The following is a 20,000-nucleotide window of genomic DNA, read 5'->3' as shown; positions in this document are numbered from 1 at the left end:
TTACACCATAATATATTAAATATCTGAAGAGGTATGTTATTTATGATTTTTATTAATGGTCATAAAAAGTGAATACTTATACATTTATACCTTTAAATAAACATTCATCCATCCTCAACCGCTTACTCCTTTTCAGGATCGCGGGGAACCTGGAGCCAATCCCAGGGAGCATCGGGCACAAGGCGGGGTATAAAGATTATATCAGACATAAATCTGAACATTTTAAATGTTAAAAATGTTCTTAAAGGGTTTATTGGATAATGAAAGGTTCTTTTCCACTCTGCTGTAGAGCTCCATACAGAACCCTGAAGGGTTCTCCCAGAGGGACGTCTGAAGAATCCTCACAGATTCCAGGTTTTCTCTCTCTGTCTGTGTGTGTGTGTGTGTGGGGGGTGGGGTGGGGGGGGGGGTCCTGGTACCTGATTAATACCATGCTTTCAGACTCATTACATGTCTGGAGCAGTATTTTGGTTGGAGATTGGACGGGGAGATGTTTAACACTCAGCAGATCGGTCTGTACTGCAGTCTGATCTAAACAGCTCGATGTTCTTCAGCTTTCCATTAGCTTCTGATTTAATGAAGTGAGCGAGACGTGTGGTAGTTGATTCGACTCCGTCCCGAACCCGATCCCCTGCCTACAGATCCCTGCTTCGAGGAGAAAGACTAAATCTTTACTTATTTATCTAACACATTAATAATGACGCATACATTTATTAACACATGAGCAGAAGTGGAATGTCCGATCTGCATGGAGTGTCCGATCTGCATGGAGTGTCTGATCGGAGTGGAGCGTCCAGTCAAAATACTGAGACTGGGAATACTGGGAATACTGGGAATACTTCGATTTCAATCTGAAAACGGTGTAAATCTTTTGCAGCATATCTGAAGGCAAAAAAAGACTAAATGCAGCACATAGATAATCAAAGTCCTGGTTTATTTCAGCAGGTCAGTAGAGTTTAACGGCAGCGTCGCTCAGTCTGAAGGCCATGCAGGCAGCATCGCATTTAATCAGCTGTGTCTCAAATCACAATCTCTGACTAAACACGTGTGAGGTGCAGAGTACGAATGTAGTAGGATAAATACAGGACAGAGCTGATGCTAACTGAACCCTCGGTGATTAGTAACAGGCTAGGTGTGGTTTAATCTACAGCTCAGGAACAGCTGTGGTTCTGTCTGATTACTACATACCCATCATCTACCCATTCATACTGAACTCCATCTGTTCCACAGCGCAAACCCATCTTAAACACCGTGTAGTACAGACGCGTGTGATCCGAGACACAGCCGGGGTTAAAGATGATCTGGAGATGTGTGGAGAAGTGAAATAAATCATTAGTGCACATCCGGTTTGTTAAATAATCCTGATTTAGCCTGAGCTTTGCTACCCGCTGTTATTTTTTAACATGATTTTAAATGCCATGTTTTTTTGAATACTTTTTTAACGACACGTCTCTTTATTTTCACCACAACATGGAATGACAAAGAATCTTCACATTATTCAGAGGGTTTAAAGTAACGAGTGCGATCACGGCCACCCTCTACAGATAAAAGGCTTTAAATTAAATAATAAAGGCTTTGGAAAAAACATTAATTATAAATAGAAAAAAAAAAAACAATATACAAACTTTTCTGATTTAATACTTAATCCTTTTTTGATTTAATCTAAAAGTTGAGGTGTTAGTGTTTCCCACAGTTCAGCCAGTATTTACATTGACGTGTTTGGGGTTCGATCATGTTTTTATCAGCCCTTCCAGGAAGTCTTTCTCCACCATCTCCTCGATGTCGTGTCGGGCTCGGCTCCAGAACATTTTCTGACTCTCATATTTGCTGTTCTTCGGGGCGTTCGGAGCGTCGCTGGGCGGGGCGCTGCTGTGCAGCCACGCTGACCTGATGCCTGATTTGCAGCTGAACACCTGACTGAGCACGGTGAAGAAGGGCAGGAGCTGCTCGATGCTGCGGATCCCGAAAAGGGTCAGAGTCAAACGTCCAGGCTCCCACGCTAACGTCCGACTCGAGACATCGTCTTCTGTGCTTTTCTGAAAAACAGGACAGAGCGTTTCACCCAGTATCGCACTACACCGATGCGTTACTGGACCTTTATTAGGGGTCCAAACACTGAAGAGTTTTTTATTATTCTTTACAAAAACAAAAACTACAGACTACAAGTCAGAGAGACAAGACACTGCTCATCACTAAAACACAGAGCTTCTCATGTTGTGTTTCCCATAACTCCTGAACCGTTACCTTACTCCAATCAACAAAACTTCAAGAGCCGTTAATCTCCATTACAACACGGCTGCCAATCAGAACCACAGAACCTGAATGGTTTATAAACAGTAAATATGGAAACAGAATACTGTAAGCATACACAGTAAATTTAACAGCCACTAGGGGGCACTATATCCTCAAATATTTTGCTGCATTTGAATATTTCACATCATTTTATCTGTTTAAAAAACACAATATTGTCCAATAGGCTTTCGGCATTGTCCCCTGTGGACACAGTGCTTGGGCCCCAGTGATCGCTGCTTGTGGTTATAGAGCTGTACACTGTGTAATGAACTCGTGTGGGTTTTATGATGATGTCATCAAGCTCCAGCTGAACAGAACTAATGTTCTACAGATGAACGGTGGTTATTTTACAGGTCCGTATACACGTCACTGTGTTTTTGTTTCTCTCTGTACCTTCGCTCTTTTCCTCAGCAGCTTCGCCAGTCGCACCACGTAGGGTTTAAACTCTCTCTGGTGCGTCCCCTGTCTGCGCACCTCCAGACCGGAATCATCCGAGGACTCGGGGATGAACGCCCAGCGATACCTGCAGCACCGACACACCACAGAACCTCAGGGTTAAAGGAGTTCTCCAGTGCTGAACAGGTGCCCTTAGACTTCCATCAGAAGTGAAGAAATAAGCTTTTGGTATTTTTGGTATTCTGTTTGAAACCTTATTGCTCTACAACCGTCCAGGCACTAGACAGACACCTAGATAGTGCATAGTCCATGATTTGGGATACAGACAAATCTCCCACTCAGCATTTAGACAGGTGTGTTTACAGGTAACTTCCTGTTCTTAGCAAGTACTTCCTGTAGAAAGGTAAACACTCACATCTGGAACTGCGGGAGACTCTCGGAGGGCAGAGTGAGTGCCAGGTCCAGCAGTTTGCAGGCAGACAGGTAGAGGTTGAGCCAGCGCTGGCTGTTGTAGGACGTCGAAAATCCATTTCCTCCCGAGTACGTCGTCTCCAGACCTGCGACCGAGGGACCAGACGTCCTGCAGAGCGCAGAACAATCCCCAAATATTACCACGTAACAGCCCACACATTCTCAAAGTGGCGTTAGGACGGCAGTGTAAACAATTTTACAGCAGGAGTGTAGTGTGTGTGTGTGTGTGTGTGTGTGTGTGTGTGTGTGTGTGTGTACCTGGTGATGTCCTCGTCTGCAGTGAGCTCCTGCTCCATCAGTAAAAACACCTGAACCTGAGAGGAAAAGGAAAACATGTTTTCTATAAGTCATTTAAATTAAATGTATTATAATGTGTGTGTGTGTGTGTGTGTGTGTGTGTGTGTGTGTGTGTGTGTGTGTACCAGTTCAGTGATCATGGTGGGCCACAGTGAGGTGAGATGTTGAGGTGACATGCGCAGCAGCAGAACTCTGAAGAACAGGAACACCTGAGCGTGCAGGATCGGTACCTGAGGGAGACGCAGACTCTCCACCAACCGCTCTGATACACACACACACACACACACACACACACACACATATATATATATATATACAGCAGTTATGTAGTATTTGTAGACTGCATGTTGTGTGTGTGTGTGTGTGTGTGTGTGTGTGTGTACCCTGTATATCTGGGAGGTACTTTTGGTACTGGTCCACTTCGCTGCTGTAGATGGTGAAGGCGAGGCGTTTGAGCAGCATGGCTCTCTGCTCCAGCTCTGCGTCCCGATTAGTGAAGAGATTCAGAGAGCTGTTCTGAGCCACAGCTACACGCGCTGAGAGAACAGGAAGTGCAGGAAGTACAGGAAGTACAGCAAGTGAGGAGGAGGAAGTGCTGTGTTATTACATCAAATGTTCAATATTAAAAATAAAATCTAACAGAACACCTCATCACGAGATCCCGTACAATAACTAACGCGCGTGTCTCTGTAAATCAGGTCACTTTCTGAGCTTTAACATACAGTCCGATCTCAACTCACATACAGTCCGATCTCAACTCACTCACATACAGTCCGATCTCAACTCACTCACATACAGTCCGATCTCAACTCACTCACATACAGTCCGATCTCAACTCACTCACATACAGTCCGATCTCAACTCACTCACATACAGTCCGATCTCAACTCACTCACATACAGTCCGATCTCAACTCACTCATATACAGTCCGATCTCAACTGGGTTTAGTGTGTTGTTTCTGTACAGGGTTTAGTGTGTTTCTGTACAGGGTTTAGTGTGTTGTTTCTGTTCAGGGTTTAGTGTGTTGTTTCTGTACAGGGTTTAGTGTGTTGTTTCTGTACAGGGTTTAGTGTGTTGTTTCTGTACAGGGTTTAGTGTGTTGTTTCTGTACAGGGTTTAGTGTTTGGTGAACACTCACTCATCAGATCTCTGAAAGTGGTTTTATCGTGGGTCATCAGGTGGTCTATGATGGCTCTCCAGCTGAAACACACAGGAAAGAACTCAGTTAGGCTCCACCCACTGGAACTGTTGAGTTGTTCTCTCAGCTGTTTTTTTGTGTTTAATGATAAATAACGGCATGGAGTCACTCACTAGCTCACACATGGCGCTTCCATCTGGAAGAAGGTGTGGTCCATGAACAGGTCGAAGGCTTCTTTCTTCCAGGCTCGCCGTGTGTACTGATATCCACTCAGACTGCTCAGGAGCTGAATACACGCCCGGTAACTCGGGGCATTGTGGGCACTGCAACATCATAAAACAACATCACTAAAGCTCAACATCATAAAACAACATCGACATCACGGAGAACTTCATCACGGAGAACTTCATCACGGAGAACTTCATCACGGAGAACTTCATCACGGAGAACGGCATCACCATAGAGAACGTGTGTGTCTGTGCGTGTGTGTGTGTACCTGTGGTTGCGTAAATATGGCACGACGTAGTGCATGATGTTGACCAGCAGGGGGATCACTCTCTCCTTCTCATCACTGTAGAACACCATGTCCAACAGGTGAGCTAACACCTACACACACACACACACACACACACAATTAATCATACACTACACATACACACACACATACATACACGCATGTAGTGCCATTTGTGTGTGTGAGAGATGCTAAGTTTACCTCCGCTAGCAGTGTGAGGGCGTGAACACTGTATACTGAGGGAGTGAAACTGGATGCCTCCATCACTGTGAGCATTAGATCTGAAACACACACACACACACACACATACACACACACACACACACAATGCTTATGCCACAACATGTTCCAAGGCATCTCTCTCACTCTCTCTCTCACTCTCACTCTCACCCTCACCCTCTCTCTCACCCTCTACTTCCGTCTCCAGCCCTGCTCCATCCACTACTATCTGAGGAGACGGTTTCACCTCCAGGTTCCTCCTCAACCACGTTGTTTGTTCCAGAGAGGAACCTGCGATCGTCCCAATGGCCTCCACGATCTTATGCGTCACGTCCTGTTAACAAAAAGTAGAGGTGAGGAACGGCTCGAGCGCCATCTAGTGGTAGTTTATAGCTTTACAGGTCTATCACTAACGAGTCGATGTACGCGTGTTAAATACGAGAGGGACTTCACAGTTTAAATATCTGTTTAAAAAACAAACCCCCTAAACCCCGAACTCACACGGACCGCTTTATTAATGTTTTCTGATTATTATTCTGTGTAAAGTTTCACATTTTTACAGTAACACCTCATCCTCCAGTGTTTCTGATCCATACCACCACCATCCCCTTTCATTTCTTTTAGCAGAATTATTCTCTCTGGTTCTTTTGTTCTTCTTTAAGAGCTGACACATCTCTGAAAAGTTAAACCCAAAGCAGGTGTGTATCTGTGAAGAGGATCTCTCACCTGCAGCTCCCGCTGGTCCTTCTTACTCTCCAGAGTCGGATTCTTCAGGATGAATTCATTCAGAACTCTAAAATACACAACACAGATCTACAGAGTGAGCACAGCGAGGTTACAGATACATATACATAACCTGGGATAAAGAACGTGGGTGTGTGTGTGTGTGTGTGTGTGTGTTACCCAAGGAGGAGGAACTGCCCCGGAGCAGGAAGTCCGAGCTGCACCGAGTCTTTCAGCAGTGAGAGCAGCGAGGGCCAGCTGTCGACTAAACTACACACCGGAATCCTGCAGAACATCGTTAAACACTCGTTATATTATTAATAATTACTGATAATTAAACATGGTTTACGGAGCGTCAGAGACGAGTGTGTGCGGTTTATCCGACTCACCTCTGAACATACGCGTAGAAAAACTGAAGCATGCAGACTTCAAGAGAGAGATGTTTCTGTAAAGAGAGAAACAGAATTCATTAATATTCACTAATTTTCACATATTCTAGAATATTAAATGAATTAAGTTCTTGACATTTAAATTGGTTCAGTGAAACAAAGTAATTAAAACAATTTATTCGATTACAAATCAACATAAAAATCACATCATAAAATAAAAGTCTGCTGATTATTGTGTCTTCGTTTCTTTTTCCAAAACCGCACAGAGACCCTGGGTTTGAGAAAGAGGCTACGTAAATTAAACATTATTTATTATTTATTAAAATGTTAAATGAGAACCTTCTCCTTAGCGATGGCTGGAGGCTGTTTGAGAACCTCCTTCACGGTCTGCATGACGGTTTCAGTGCGCATGGCGTTAACACTCCTCACCAAATCCACCAGGAGGAGCTGTTCATCACTCGCTGTAGGAATCACCTACACACGCGCGCACACACGCGCGCACACACACACGCGCACACACACGCGCACACACACGCGCACACACACGCGCACACACACGCGCACACACACGCGCACACACACGCGCACACACACACACGCACACACACGCACACACACGCACACACACACGTACACACACACAAATACATGCAGATATAAATACATACATTTACACTTCCCTCTTCACACTTTAAATGATTTATCCCGGGGTTGATGTGCACCTTGTTCCTGGCAGGAGTTTTGGTCTGTTTTCTTTCGTTCCAGACGTACGCGATGGCGGCCATGAAGTGAGCGCCGTGGTTCATCGAGATCGGACCGAGCAGCTCGAGGATCTGCTGTCGGAGATTCTGAGGAAAGTTTTCTTTTCAGAATTTTTATCCCATATATGGTCTGTTTACCAGGTGTGTGGTTTCCTCCATGTGTGGGTCTACCAGATGTGTGTGTTCTCACCTTAGTGGACCCTAGGTTGATGTTGGAGTTGCAGGTGGCGCCGCTGGGTCTCTCTGAGCAGTCAGCCAGGTAAAGAGCACTCCAGAGCAGCGTGACTGATGACATGATGGTGTGGAGGATCGACAGGATACCTGAGCGCGCCTCGGCCAGGTGTTTCTGATCCACACTCACCTGGAGCTGTGTGAGAGAAAACACACGTACAGACACAAACACACACACACACACACACACACACACACACACACACAGAGAGAAAGAAAAAATGATCACACCCCATGTACACTTCTCACTATAGAAAAGAGTTTGTGGAGGAACAGCGTCCCCACCTGGTGGTACTGAGACGACGGGTCGAGCAGGCAGTAATGAATGATGGCCGTGACTCCCTCCAGCACAGTGAGGATCAAATCAGGAGGAATACACAGCGCCATCCACTGGGGTCTGAAAATACAACACACTAATTAAATTTACCAAAACCCACATTTTCCTAACTGCAGTACCTCCGCTGGTGCTAGGGGGCGTACCTGGTGTCTGTGATTCCGGTCTCATAGCGGTACTGCTGGATCAGGTTGTCCAGGTTCCTGCAGAGCTGCAGTGTCACTGAAGCGACCACGCGACGTAGAACCCGACCCATGTAGGGTAGCGTGGCCGTGATGAGGCCGATCCACTGGGGGTGCATTTTACACGTGTGTTGCTGGTGAAGCGCTCGTATCACCGCACACAAGAACATCCCCTGCGCTGTAATTGGCTGCCCGTGCAGGTACTGCAGTGACGCCATTGGCTGTTGAGGATTCACATGTTCCACTTCTCCACCCAGAATCTCAAAACCACCACAACCAGCTCCGGTTCCTCCAGCACTTCCTGGATTCCCGGTTCCTGGTCCAGCCTCTCCACTTTCGTCTCCAGGGACCAGGACGTGATGCTCGAGTACAACGAGGCTCTGAAGAAGGCGAAGGAGCTGCAACTGAATGCCACTGCATCCGTCTAGCTGGTCCTCGGACAAGTCGATGACGCTGTCCTCGGATAGTCCCTCCTCGACAGCGGGCAGGTTGGTTCCACGTGCACGCTGCTCGTGCCACTTCTGAGCGCTAAAGATGGACGAGAGTAGGCAGTGCAGTGCCACCTTCTGCACCTTGCACTTGGACAGGACGTCGCTGATGAAGCTGGCGAACCCTTTAGCCGAGCCGCCCGTCACCTTCGCAAGCTCGCTGAAGAGCAGCGTCAGGACTTCGATGCTGGTCAGCTGCATGGCGCGGTTCCCTGCCAGGTCCTGCGGCGCCGCTGGAACGTGTGCTGAATAATAGCTCCTCAGGAAGTAGAGGCACAGTGAGATGATGATCTCCAGGTACATGGCACTGCGGAAGGAATGGGAATGCGAATCCTGCGGAATCGGGCAATAAAAGTCTTTACCCATGACGGAAACACGATGACGGGCTAGAAGGTTCTGAAGAAGCGAGAGCTGAGGTGTGTAGGTGTTGTTGATGCTGGTGGTCGAGATGGCGCTGACGAAGCCAGCAGGAGCCGTGCGTAACATGGCAGCTATGGCAGAAAGAGCGTGAAGCGCCCGAGAGGAATCGTAGATCTGCAGATACAGCAGGACGTGCTGGTAAAGGGGGTGGATGTTAAAACGAGAAGGACATGTAGAAGATCGGGACGAGCCCGGGACTCCACTGGTGACGCCGCTAGGAGATCCGATATCACTCTCAATCTCAGAAACCTCACCTTCACCGCAGCTGTACCAATTCTCCAAGTCCAAGCTGTCGCCAAAGAAGATGCTCGGGGGACGGTTCTTATCTGCCTGGTTGGACTTTCGACGCTCCTCCTCTTTCCTCTTGTTCTTCTTCACCTTGGGCTTGGCTCCAGGAGCTTTGTCAGTGAGACGCTCCATGATTTTACCCTTGAGGCTCAGCTGGGTGCTGCTGTGGCTGCGTTTTCGGGACCGAGGGTCATCTGGGTGCAAGCTTAGCTCTGGAGTACCGTATCCACTACTATCTGGAAGTGTGACGATGGAAGGTGAGGAGCTGTGTCTTGTTATTCCTTCATGAGGTTCATCACTTGATGAAGGAACTGTGAGAAATTCCAGCGTGCCACCAGCCACCAATTCAGGAAGTGTTCGACAGTGGTTGCCAGGAAACGGGCCCATGTTGACCTGGTGTTCAACAGATGCTTCTGAGGTGTTGGAACTGTCCGAGTCAGTTCCGGTCCAAACGTCTGGAGGTGAAGGTGTTTCAACTGAGCTGTCTTCCACCATCTGCACCACTGTGTCCACCAGTTCAGCAAGAATCACAGAAACGGCCATGTTTATAGACTCTTCCCCTAATTCTGCCTCTTGTGTTGCCTGATTACACGTGTTAACAGTACTAGCACTTCCTTCCAGCTCACTCAAACTGCCGTTGTCCACAGTGGAGGACCGGGAGCCGGATGACTCTGAGCTCGGCGGCTCCCCCTGCTGGTCTGGAGCTTGATATTCACCACACAGATGTACGTTTTCCATGCTGAGGCTCAGAAGTGACAGACTGTCACTTAAAGGGTTCACCGTCAGGCTGAAGGGCTCCATATCATCCAGAGGAAGGACTTGGACCTTCAGGTTATCCTGAGACATACAGTAATCTGTAGGACAGAACCAGTTAGAAGAATAGAGCATGGAAAACTGTCAGAAATGTATTTAATTCTTAACAACATCAGACACACAAAATCGTAAACAAAGCAACAAAACCAAAAGCAAAACTAACTGCACTTACGGTCAGAGCAGCCTGTGTCCCCCAAACATCCCAATTCAGTTGGGTCTGATCCAGGTTCTGGTGCTGGAGGGTCGGGAAAGGCCCAGGTCCAGTGGCGCTGAGCCTGAACACGTTGAATCGACACACGATGTGTTTTTGGATGCAGCAGCAGAAGAAGAAGCGGCTCAAGAACTCGGGCGATGTCGTGTCTCTGGAGCACTTGATTGAGCCACGCCCGCCCCACAGCGCTCGCCGAACTGTCCCAAAAACTCAGACTGTCCAACATGATGAAGAGAGACCTGTGGGAGGTCCGACATGACTGAATTAAGCTCTGAACTGAGCTTTCATGTGCACGTCAATGCCCAGTCTACAGAGAGACTCCCTCACACGCTCGCTTCTATAACGGAGAAGAAAAGCCTTCTCCTCATCACTGGTTCGTAATTTCTTGATAACTGATAAAGCCCACTGCACGTCCTGAATGTTTTATCTTACCTGTCAAAGGTGCGGCTGAAAGGTGAAGACTTGGTGATGTTCAGGTCTCGGGTCAGATGCCACAAAACCGAGAATTTCACATGAGCCTCCAAACGGATCCTCTGAAAGAACGAAACGAAAAGAGGGCTGTTTAGGAAGTGATGCAGTCATGTAAACAGATTTGTCCCATGCATATTGATGAGATCTTCATGCATATTAAAGAGTCCCACCTTGTCTCGGTGCATGAGCTGGTTACTGATGACGTCCTCGCAGATGCTGGATGAAGGAACGAGGTTGTGCAGCTGATAGAAAAGTTCCACACTGCGCTGATGATGCTGAGGAGTCACTTCACCCAACTGATCCCACAACAACACCGCCACGCTCTACACCCACCCGAGAGAGAGAGTGAGAGAGAGAGAGAGAGAGAGAGAGAGAGAGAGAGAGAGAGAGAGATGAACATCAAAAAGCAGAGAGGAAGTATGAAGGAAGAATCTTTTATACTAATAGAACTCATTACTGTTAAAAAGATTAAACTATTGGAAAAGAAGAACCCAAATTTCTATAAAACACTGGTTTAACCTCCTGGAAAACTGCTCTACCCTGGAAATAATCTAAATATATTCCGTAGCAATAAATAATTTCAGGACATGTGGTCTTGATTCTTACAGAACATTGAGAAATAGTTCCTTTCAACACCTCTCTTTGGATCAAATATTTACTCATCCAACTTGTTAGCTATCAAACGTGTGCACACAGGAGTTTTACTGCCCAAGGTGCGTCGGGGGTTACTGATGCACAATTACCTTGTGAACAATGTGAGGAACAACGTTTTAGTAACGGACGGCGTGGCATGTAAGCCGATCGTCACCAGCGTTCTGACAGGCATCAATGACCTCAACCCAAGCCTTTCTCTCAGCTCTGATCTCCAGAGACTCCGCCTGCCCAGCGCGGTTCCGCTGGCCATCGGTGGCTGGGGCCACAGGAATCCCACCAATGCCATAGAAGCGTACGATACACGAGCGGCGCGCTGGGTCAACGTACCTGAACGGCCTCGTGTACTGCATCGGAGGATTCGACAGGGTGAGTTACTTCAGCAGTGTGAGAAGGTTTGACCCCATCACCAGAACCTGGGCTCCGCCCCATGCACTCTCGCTGGTGTGACGTGAGCGTGTGTGTGCTGGACAGTCGTATCTATGTGATGGGAGGATTTGATGGCATCGAACATCTGAATACAGTGGAGTGATATGAACCTGAGAATGAGCAGTGGAGCATGATCGCGCTGATGCATGAACGAAGGACCGGCCCTAGCGCTACAGTACTGAACGGCAAAGTGTACGTATGCGGAGCGTTTGACGAGAGTGAGTATTTGTTCACGGGGGAGTATTACAGTCCTCAGACAGGAGTGTGGACCCTCATCTCCCCAGTGATGATCAGAAGGAGTGGACTGGGTTTGGCACAGAGGACAGGTTTACGCTGTCGGGGATTTGATGGTGATAATGAGCTAAGTGATGTAGAGGTGTCTAACCCTCAGACCATCGTGTGGAGAAAAGGTCCAGCCATGAACAACCAGCACAGCCACTTCGGCATTGAGGTGCTGGACGATCTCCTGTTCATTGCTGGAGGAGATAACGGCACTACCACCATGGATGAAGCGGAGTGTTATGATGAGCAGACTTCTGAATGGTATGCAGTCGAAAACATGGGGATTTCCCGCCGTGCTCTGAGCTGCTGTGTGCTGTCTGGTTTACCCAACATGGCCGAGTACGCCGGGCCCCGAGACGATCCCTACAGAGTCCCTCAGAGCTCACGGAGCACCAGGGGCTACCTCACACCTCCTGCCAACATCCGAGTACAAATAAACCTCTCCCTTCATCAGCATCCTTTTGTTCTCGAGAATCAAAGTAAACATTCTGAAGCGGTCAAACTACTGAATTTGCCTTTTGTTTACTCTCTTATGCTGCAAGCCGTTGTACTGAAACTCATAAAACCACAACGTCCCTCATGGAGACGTGCGATGGAACAGTTAACGTCCACCGTCCTGAGATCACAGTCTCTCACACAGTCTCTCACACACTCACACTCACACACTCACACTCACACACTCACACTCACACACTCACACTCACACACTCACACTCACACACTCACACACACACACACTCACACACACACACACTCACACACTCTCACACACACACTCTCTCACACACACACACTCTCTCACACACACACACTCTCTCACACACACACACTCTCTCACACACACACACTCTCTCACACACACACACTCTCTCACACACACACACTCTCTCACACACACACACTCTCTCACACACACACACTCTCTCACACACACACTCTCTCACACACACACTCTCTCACACACACACTCTCTCACACACACACTCTCTCACACACACACACACACTCTCTCACACACTCTCTCACACACTCTCTCACACACTCTCTCACACACTCTCTCACACACTCTCTCACACACTCTCTCACACACTCTCTCACACACTCTCTCACACACTCTCTCACACACTCTCTCACACACACTCACACACACACTCACACACTCTCTCACACACTCTCTCACACACTCTCTCACACACTCTCTCACACACTCTCTCACACACTCTCTCACACACTCTCTCACACACTCTCACGGCAGCGCTCACGTGGTCAACGCTAAACAGAATTCCCTTCACGTTATTTTCTACGTGATGAAACCGGACTTTGTTGACTTCTAGCTTTCGTGTCATAAGTTTAGGTTCGTGATGTAATTCTGCTGATTTTAGCCCAAAGTCACTAACGTGATAAAATCACTGTAACGGATCATTTTTACAAGCAAAGATGAAGACAGAGGACGAAGATTATACATCATTTCTCTCCGTACATCACAGAAATAATTCAAGCAGATCTTATTAATGTGTTTATCAAACTCAAATATGACCTTGCTCAGAGTATCCACCATTATTTCCGAGCCGAACCTTTAGATCGGAACGCCTTTAGATTGGAACGCTACACTAAAACAAGATGGATTAGGAAAAAAGCACATAAAATAATGACAAGAGTAAAGGAAAAGGAGAGAGAGAATATGTGTGTGTGAGAAAGAGAGATTAACGTGTCACCTTGAAGAAGTCGGTTTTGTCGGCGATGTGCTTTAACATTCCCTGTGTGAGCGGTGGCCTGATCACCACGGCAACACGACCCTGGCTCGGGCTCATCGGCTGGGCGGAGTCGGCCACGCCCACCCGTTCTGCTGTCACCATGGCGACTGACTGAGTCAGACCCACCAGGTCCATGAGGAGGGAGACGGCGACAGCGCGGATGCTGAAGTCCAGCTCAGAGAAACAGGCGTTCATTAGAGACTCGAGCCACCGAGGAGGCGGAGTCACACCGCCGCTGTCTGACATCACCACACACACACACACATCATTAATAATCATATTATTAATATTAACTATTATTATTGTTGATGTTGATATTCATTTATAAATAATTATACACCGCAATTAGTAATAATAAACAGCAAATAATAAATAAATCAGTAATATTGCATAAAAAAGTAAATCCAGAATAATCATCAGAAAACTTTCAAATAAACAATAATATGCAAATGTGAGAGTGTGTTCTGTTTAATATGCGCTGGTCAAATGAAATCATTTTGGTTTGTGACCTTTCTGCTCGTCTCTGGAGGGAGATTTGAGGTTTCCCTCGGCGATGTACACGGGGAAACTGGAACACTCCAGGAAGAGCTGACACGCAGCCGTGAACGCAGACACACACTCCTTCTGATCAAATACACACAGCCTCTCTGGTAACTCCGCCTCCCGCTGGTTAGCCCCGCCCCCCGCGTGACCCGGGGCGATGTAGAGCTCCACCAGTCTGCACAGGAAGTGCTGGAAGTGCTCGAGGCAGTGCTGCATCACAGGAGCACCCTGAGAACCAGGCTGGAGTTTAGGATCGGACCGGAGAGGGGCGTGGTCATCAGACTCCGCCTCCTCGTACTGAACAAAATCTGTAAAGCTGCTCTCTGGAGAACGAACTGCAGAGGGATTTTCCCTGTCCTCAAACACGTCCTCACTGACCGGTACATCCAGACATGACGGGGCCGACTGAGAGATGGAGAGAGGGAGAGAGAGAGATGGAGATGGAGAGAGAGATGGAGAGAGAGAGAGAGAGAGATGGAGAGAGAGAGATGGATGGAGAGAGATGGAGAGAGAGGGAGTGAGATGGAGAGAGAGAGATGGATGGAGAGAGAGATGGAGAGAGAGAGATGGATGGAGAGAGAGATGGAGAGAGAGAGATGGATGGAGAGAGAGGGAGAGAGAGGGAGTGAGATGGAGAGAGAGAGATGGATGGAGAGAGAGATGGAGAGAGAGAGAGATGGATGGAGAGAGAGGGAGAGAGATGGAGAGAGGGAGAGAGATGGAGAGAGAGAGATGGAGAGAGATGGGAAGAGAGAGAGATGGATGGAGACAGAAAACAGAAAGAGACAGAGAGGAAGGGTAAAAAAATTATTTAAAAAGTATACAAGATGAAGAAATGAAAGAAAGTATTATAAACAATCTCTGATCAGCGTCACTGTTTTTAATTCTTACTGCTTTTCTTTCTTATTCTTGTCTTTTTGTGTGAGTGAAATGTCCAGCATCACGTTAGTGTGTGATAACTGTGTGATGACTTCACTCAGACTGTGTGTGTGTGTGTGTGTGTGTGTGTGTGTGTGTGTGGTGCACTGACCTGGCGTGTGTCCTGCTCTCGGGCGGGGCCGCTGGGCGGGAGGGCGAGGGGGGAGACGAGCGGCGGTTGGACTTTGCTGAGGATTTTGGAGCAGAGGCGCAGACAGTGTGTGAGCTCCGACAGACTGAGAACACCGAGCTGCAGCGTGACGGCCGACACCATCCTCAACAACAACTGGGGCAAGTGTTCTGTCTGGATCTCTATATACGTCTCCTGCACACACACACACACACACACACACACACACACACACACACACACACACACACACAGAGACAGAGTATGTAAGACAGCTGATCTGCTGAAAGTCATGAAGCTGAAACTGTTACACAGTCAGTGTGTAAAATGTAAAGGTTTGATGTTTTTGGTGTACGATGGTGTATGATGGTGTGAGATGGTGTACGACAGTGTTTTTGGTGTACGATGGAGTGAGATGGTGTGCGATGGTGTGCGATGGTGTGCGATGGAGTGAGATGGTGTGAGATGGTGTGAGATGGTGTTTTTGGTGTACGATGGTGTGAGATGGGGTGAGATGGTGTGAGATGGTGTTTTTGGTGTACGATGGTGTGAGATGGGGTGAGATGGAATAAGATGGTGTTTTTGGTGTACGATGGTGTGAGATGGTGTGCGATGGTGTTTTTGGTGTGAGATGGGGTGAGATGGTGTTTTTGGTGTACGATGGTGTGAGATGGTGTGAGATGGTGTGAGATGGTGTGAGATGGTGTGAGATGGTGTTTTTGGTGTGAGATGGTGTTTTTGGTGTGAGATGGTGTGAGATGGTGTGAGATGCTGTGAGATGGAATAAGATGGTGTGCGATGGTGTTTTTGGTGTGAGATGGAATAAGATGGTGTGAGATGGTGTGAGATGGAATAAGATGGTGTGAGATGGTGTGAGATGGTGTGAGATGGTGTTTTTGGTGTACGATGGTGTGAGATGGTGTGAGATGGTGTGAGATGGAATAAGATGGTGTGAGATGGAATAAGATGGTGTGAGATGGTGTGCGATGGTGTGAGATGGTGTGAGATGGTGTGAGATGGTGTGCAATGGTGTGAGATGGAATAAGATGGTGTGCGATGGTGTGCGATGGTGTGCGATGGTGTGAGATGGTGTTTTTGGTGTACGATGGTGTGAGATGGTGTGAGATGGTGTGAGATGGAATAAGATGGTGTGAGATGGTGTTTTTGGTGTGAGATGGTGTGAGATGGAATAAGATGGTGTGAGATGGAATAAGATGGTGTGAGATGGAATAAGATGGTGTGCGATGGTGTGAGATGGTGTGAGATGGTGTTTTTGGTGTACGATGGTGTGAGATGGTGTGAGATGGTGTGAGATGGTGTGAGATGGTGTGAGATGGTGTGAGATGGAATAAGATGGTGTGAGATGGTGTGAGATGGAATAAGATGGTGTGAGATGGTATAAGATGGTGTGAGATGGTATAAGATGGTGTGAGATAGTGTGAGATGGAATAAGATGGTGTGCGATGGTGTGCGATGGTGTGAGATGGAATAAGATGGTGTGAGATAGTGTGAGATGGAATAAGATGGTGTGAGATGGTGTGAGATGGAATAAGATGGTGTGAGATGGTGTGAGATGGAATAAGATGGTGTGAGATGGTGTTTTTGGTGTGAGATGGAATAAGATGGTGTGAGATGGTGTGCGATGGTGTGAGATGGTGTGAGATGGAATAAGATGGTGTGAGATGGTGTGCGATGGTGTGAGATGGTGTGAGATGGTGTGAGATGGAATAAGATGGTGTGAGATGGAATAAGATGGTGTGAGATGGTATAAGATGGTGTGAGATGGAATAAGATGGTGTGAGATGGTGTGAGATGGTGTGAGATGGTGTGAGATGGTGTGCGATGGTGTGAGATGGTGTGAGATGGTGTGAGATGGAATAAGATGGTGTGAGATGGAATAAGATGGTGTGAGATGGTGTGAGATGGAATAAGATGGTGTGCGATGGTGTGCGATGGTGATCATTAATCTGGAAGCGAGGTAAAGGAACAGAAATGAGAACGTGTGTAACGTTCCTGCAGACGATCTGCTGAGACGTGATTAGTGTCTGAAGTTTATTTAGTTCCTGCTTTTAACAGAATTCTTCTACATAATCAATATTCCTTTCCTAAATATTTTTCATTTCAAGGGATTTTGGAGTTTCATCATCCTCACTCTCCCCTCCCCCTTCGATTTCATTTAAGTTTTAAATGTAAACTTTATCATCTGAATCACATCTAATGTCCATGCTCTCGTGTCCTTCCGACCTTCTGTCCAGGTTCACGCTAAACTGGAGGATATACACTTCCATCGCCTGTGAGCTTCACCAGCATCACAGCTCCAGTGCAGAACTAAAGAAGTAAACTTCACACACTGCTCACGTCTCAGCTGATCCGCTGCGTTCAGGGAGAAAGGGGGAAAGAAAAGGAGGAGAGTGTGAAGCACATGCACGGCTTTCTTCCTCTGTCTGAGTGAAACGTATGAAAGGCGATGCTGCAGGGGGAAAACGAGTGTAAAAACGAGCAGAGAAGGAGAAGGAGAAGGAGTACGGTACCTGGCAGATCACTCGCATACTTCTAGTGGGCTTTAGAGAGAGAGAGAGAGGAAGAGCAGAGGTGTTCAGCAGAGAGATGAACAGAGAACACAGAGAGAAAACAGCTGATAAAGAATTTTATTCACAAACGTCAGTTCTCTGGGAGAAGCTTCGGAGAAATTTGTGAATAAATAAAGTTCAGGAAAGCTGAAGAAGAGCAGCTGAGATACCATCACGCGCTGTTCCTCATCCTACCTGACTTCAGCATTACTATTACAACAACACACATCAGGAGTCATAAGTGTGTGTGTGTGTGTGTGTGTGTGTGTGTGTGTGTGTGTTAAAGTCATTCAGCTCACCAGAGACACGATGTCCAACAGGAAGTCGACGAGCTGACAGAACTCGAACAGCGACAGGAGCGAAGCGGCCGAGCCACTCGGAGTTCTTCTGCACGGAGTTTCACAAACATTCAACAAATAATTTTCCACCTTTAAGTTAAAGATAAACATCACACCTCACACCTGACACAGCTGGAGTGAAGCTCAACATCTGCTGAAATAAACTGTGTGTGCTCTCAGAGACGCGTGTGTGAGTGTGAGAGAGAGAGAGTGTGTGTGTGTTTGTGTGTGAGAGTGTGAGAGTGTGTGTGTGTGTGTGAGAGAGAGAGAGTGTGTGTGTGTATTTGTGTGTGTGTGTGTGAGAGTGTGAGAGTGTGTGTGTTTGTGTGTATGTGAGAGTGTGAGAGAGAGAGTGTGTGTGTGTTTGTGTGTGTGTGTGTGTGTGTGAGAGTGAGAGTGTGAGTGTTTGTGAGAGAGAGAGTGTGTGTGTGTTTGTGTGTGTGTGTGTGTGTGTGTGAGAGAGTGTGAGTGTTTGTGTGTATGTGAGAGTGTGAGAGAGACACACTGAGGACTAAAATCAGTGTGAGCGTGAGCAGACGTGATCAGAAAAGAAAGATTAAACAACAAAAACAGAAAGATACAGAGAGGATGAAAGATAAAAGAAAGAAAGAAAGAAAGAAAGAAAGAAATGACGCGAGAGAAAATCCTGGCGATGCGACAGCCAGGGAGTCAACAGAGCAAAATGTGGGAGGGGCATACCCCCTCTCCTCTGTCAATCACAGCAACAGTAGCCAGTGGTGTGTCTGTGAGCTCATGTATGTGGAAGAGGGCAGAGTGCGCTTCCCTCCGAGTGTGTGTTACGCCGCTGTGTGACTTCACACGTCTCAGAGGAAGCACGTGTTAGTCTTCATCCTCCCGAGCTGGTAGAGTGAAAAAGGTGAAGAAAGAAAGACAGAAAGCTCTCTCACACCTGCAGCTGTCCTCGAACCAGCATGCGATGTAATCCCACATGTAGTACGGCTCAAAAGAGTTGAATAAGAGGTTTGCGGTTTTAATCATCTCCGCCGTCCGCTTATTCTCTCGGAGTTTACTGAACACAGCGCGGGACAAAGAAAGAACAAAGAAACACGTCAGAAATTTAAATTCAATTCTGAGTGATGAAGCTGAGTCACTGTGACCTCTCTGAACTTATTATTATTATTATTATTGTTGTAGTTGATACCTGCTGAGTTGGGTGTGGTCTTTGCTGAAAGGGTTCTGGTTCTGCAGGTCCAGTTCTGCTCGGCACTGGGTGTGTAAAGTCCTGAACACTTCGATCAGAACGTCCTCCAGGATGGCGGGACCTGAACACACAGACGAGGGACACTCCAGAGTCACGTGTTTTCTTTTAGTACGCGAGTTCTGCATGCTTTATCTCCAGCACTGAAGATTTTATGGATAAAGTGATGAATGAAGTTAAAGTTTGTGTGTAAGCGTAGCAGATCAAGTGCTCGCTCAATGATCCTTCACACCATCAGCACGTGTCCTTTACAGCAGAACGCTTCAACACAAACACTTTCACTTATTTATCAACAAATCAACATACTGGAGATAAAAGTCCAAAAACTATCTGAAACGTCGACTCGTCGGACCACGAAACACGATTCCACTGTGCTACTGTGTATCTCAGATGAGACCGAGCCCAGAGAAGTGGGCGGAGCTTCTGGACAGTGTTGATGTACGGCTTCTGCTTTGCGTAGTAAAGCCTTAACTTGTATCTTTGGATGCAGCGGCGAATGGTGTTAAAGGTTTACCGCCGTATTCCCG

The 20,000-nt window shown here is 47.2% G+C and overlaps 1 protein-coding gene across 7 annotated transcripts in view; it reads right to left on the bottom strand.

Moving 5' to 3' along the window:
* Nucleotides 1-913: 913 nt before the first annotated feature.
* dop1a (DOP1 leucine zipper like protein A) overlaps nucleotides 914-20,000 on the bottom strand; it is a 26,919-nt gene continuing 7,832 nt past the window's right edge. For 2 of the 7 annotated variants that reach the window (XM_053673745.1, XM_053673746.1), the window contains exons 10-38: nucleotides 19,417-19,537; nucleotides 19,165-19,284; nucleotides 18,216-18,303; nucleotides 17,878-17,907; nucleotides 15,329-15,541; nucleotides 14,265-14,703; nucleotides 13,717-13,994; nucleotides 10,810-10,962; nucleotides 10,601-10,701; nucleotides 10,130-10,407; nucleotides 7,913-9,998; nucleotides 7,718-7,829; nucleotides 7,392-7,568; nucleotides 7,163-7,288; nucleotides 6,780-6,914; nucleotides 6,441-6,496; nucleotides 6,232-6,336; nucleotides 6,055-6,121; nucleotides 5,506-5,662; nucleotides 5,311-5,390; nucleotides 5,092-5,201; nucleotides 4,769-4,918; nucleotides 4,596-4,657; nucleotides 3,840-3,992; nucleotides 3,582-3,718; nucleotides 3,418-3,473; nucleotides 3,104-3,268; nucleotides 2,686-2,815; nucleotides 914-2,036 (exon numbers count right to left, since the gene is read on the bottom strand). In XM_053673745.1, coding sequence (XP_053529720.1) covers nucleotides 1,731-2,036; nucleotides 2,686-2,815; nucleotides 3,104-3,268; nucleotides 3,418-3,473; nucleotides 3,582-3,718; nucleotides 3,840-3,992; nucleotides 4,596-4,657; nucleotides 4,769-4,918; nucleotides 5,092-5,201; nucleotides 5,311-5,390; nucleotides 5,506-5,662; nucleotides 6,055-6,121; nucleotides 6,232-6,336; nucleotides 6,441-6,496; nucleotides 6,780-6,914; nucleotides 7,163-7,288; nucleotides 7,392-7,568; nucleotides 7,718-7,829; nucleotides 7,913-9,998; nucleotides 10,130-10,407; nucleotides 10,601-10,701; nucleotides 10,810-10,962; nucleotides 13,717-13,994; nucleotides 14,265-14,703; nucleotides 15,329-15,541; nucleotides 17,878-17,907; nucleotides 18,216-18,303; nucleotides 19,165-19,284; nucleotides 19,417-19,537 — 6,191 coding nt within the window. In that variant the 3' untranslated portion in view covers nucleotides 914-1,730. The remainder of the gene's footprint in view (nucleotides 2,037-2,685; nucleotides 2,816-3,103; nucleotides 3,269-3,417; nucleotides 3,474-3,581; nucleotides 3,719-3,839; nucleotides 3,993-4,595; nucleotides 4,658-4,768; nucleotides 4,919-5,091; nucleotides 5,202-5,310; nucleotides 5,391-5,505; nucleotides 5,663-6,054; nucleotides 6,122-6,231; nucleotides 6,337-6,440; nucleotides 6,497-6,779; nucleotides 6,915-7,162; nucleotides 7,289-7,391; nucleotides 7,569-7,717; nucleotides 7,830-7,912; nucleotides 9,999-10,129; nucleotides 10,408-10,600; nucleotides 10,702-10,809; nucleotides 10,963-13,716; nucleotides 13,995-14,264; nucleotides 14,704-15,328; nucleotides 15,542-17,877; nucleotides 17,908-18,215; nucleotides 18,304-19,164; nucleotides 19,285-19,416; nucleotides 19,538-20,000) is intronic. The other 5 variants (XM_053673748.1, XM_053673747.1, XM_053673749.1 and 2 more) reach the window with 5 other exon arrangements.

This window comes from Ictalurus punctatus, chromosome 20, assembly GCF_001660625.3.
Source record: "Ictalurus punctatus breed USDA103 chromosome 20, Coco_2.0, whole genome shotgun sequence".
Lineage (NCBI taxonomy): Eukaryota > Metazoa > Chordata > Actinopteri > Siluriformes > Ictaluridae > Ictalurus > Ictalurus punctatus.
This window is presented reverse-complemented; position numbering and strand designations above follow the sequence as displayed.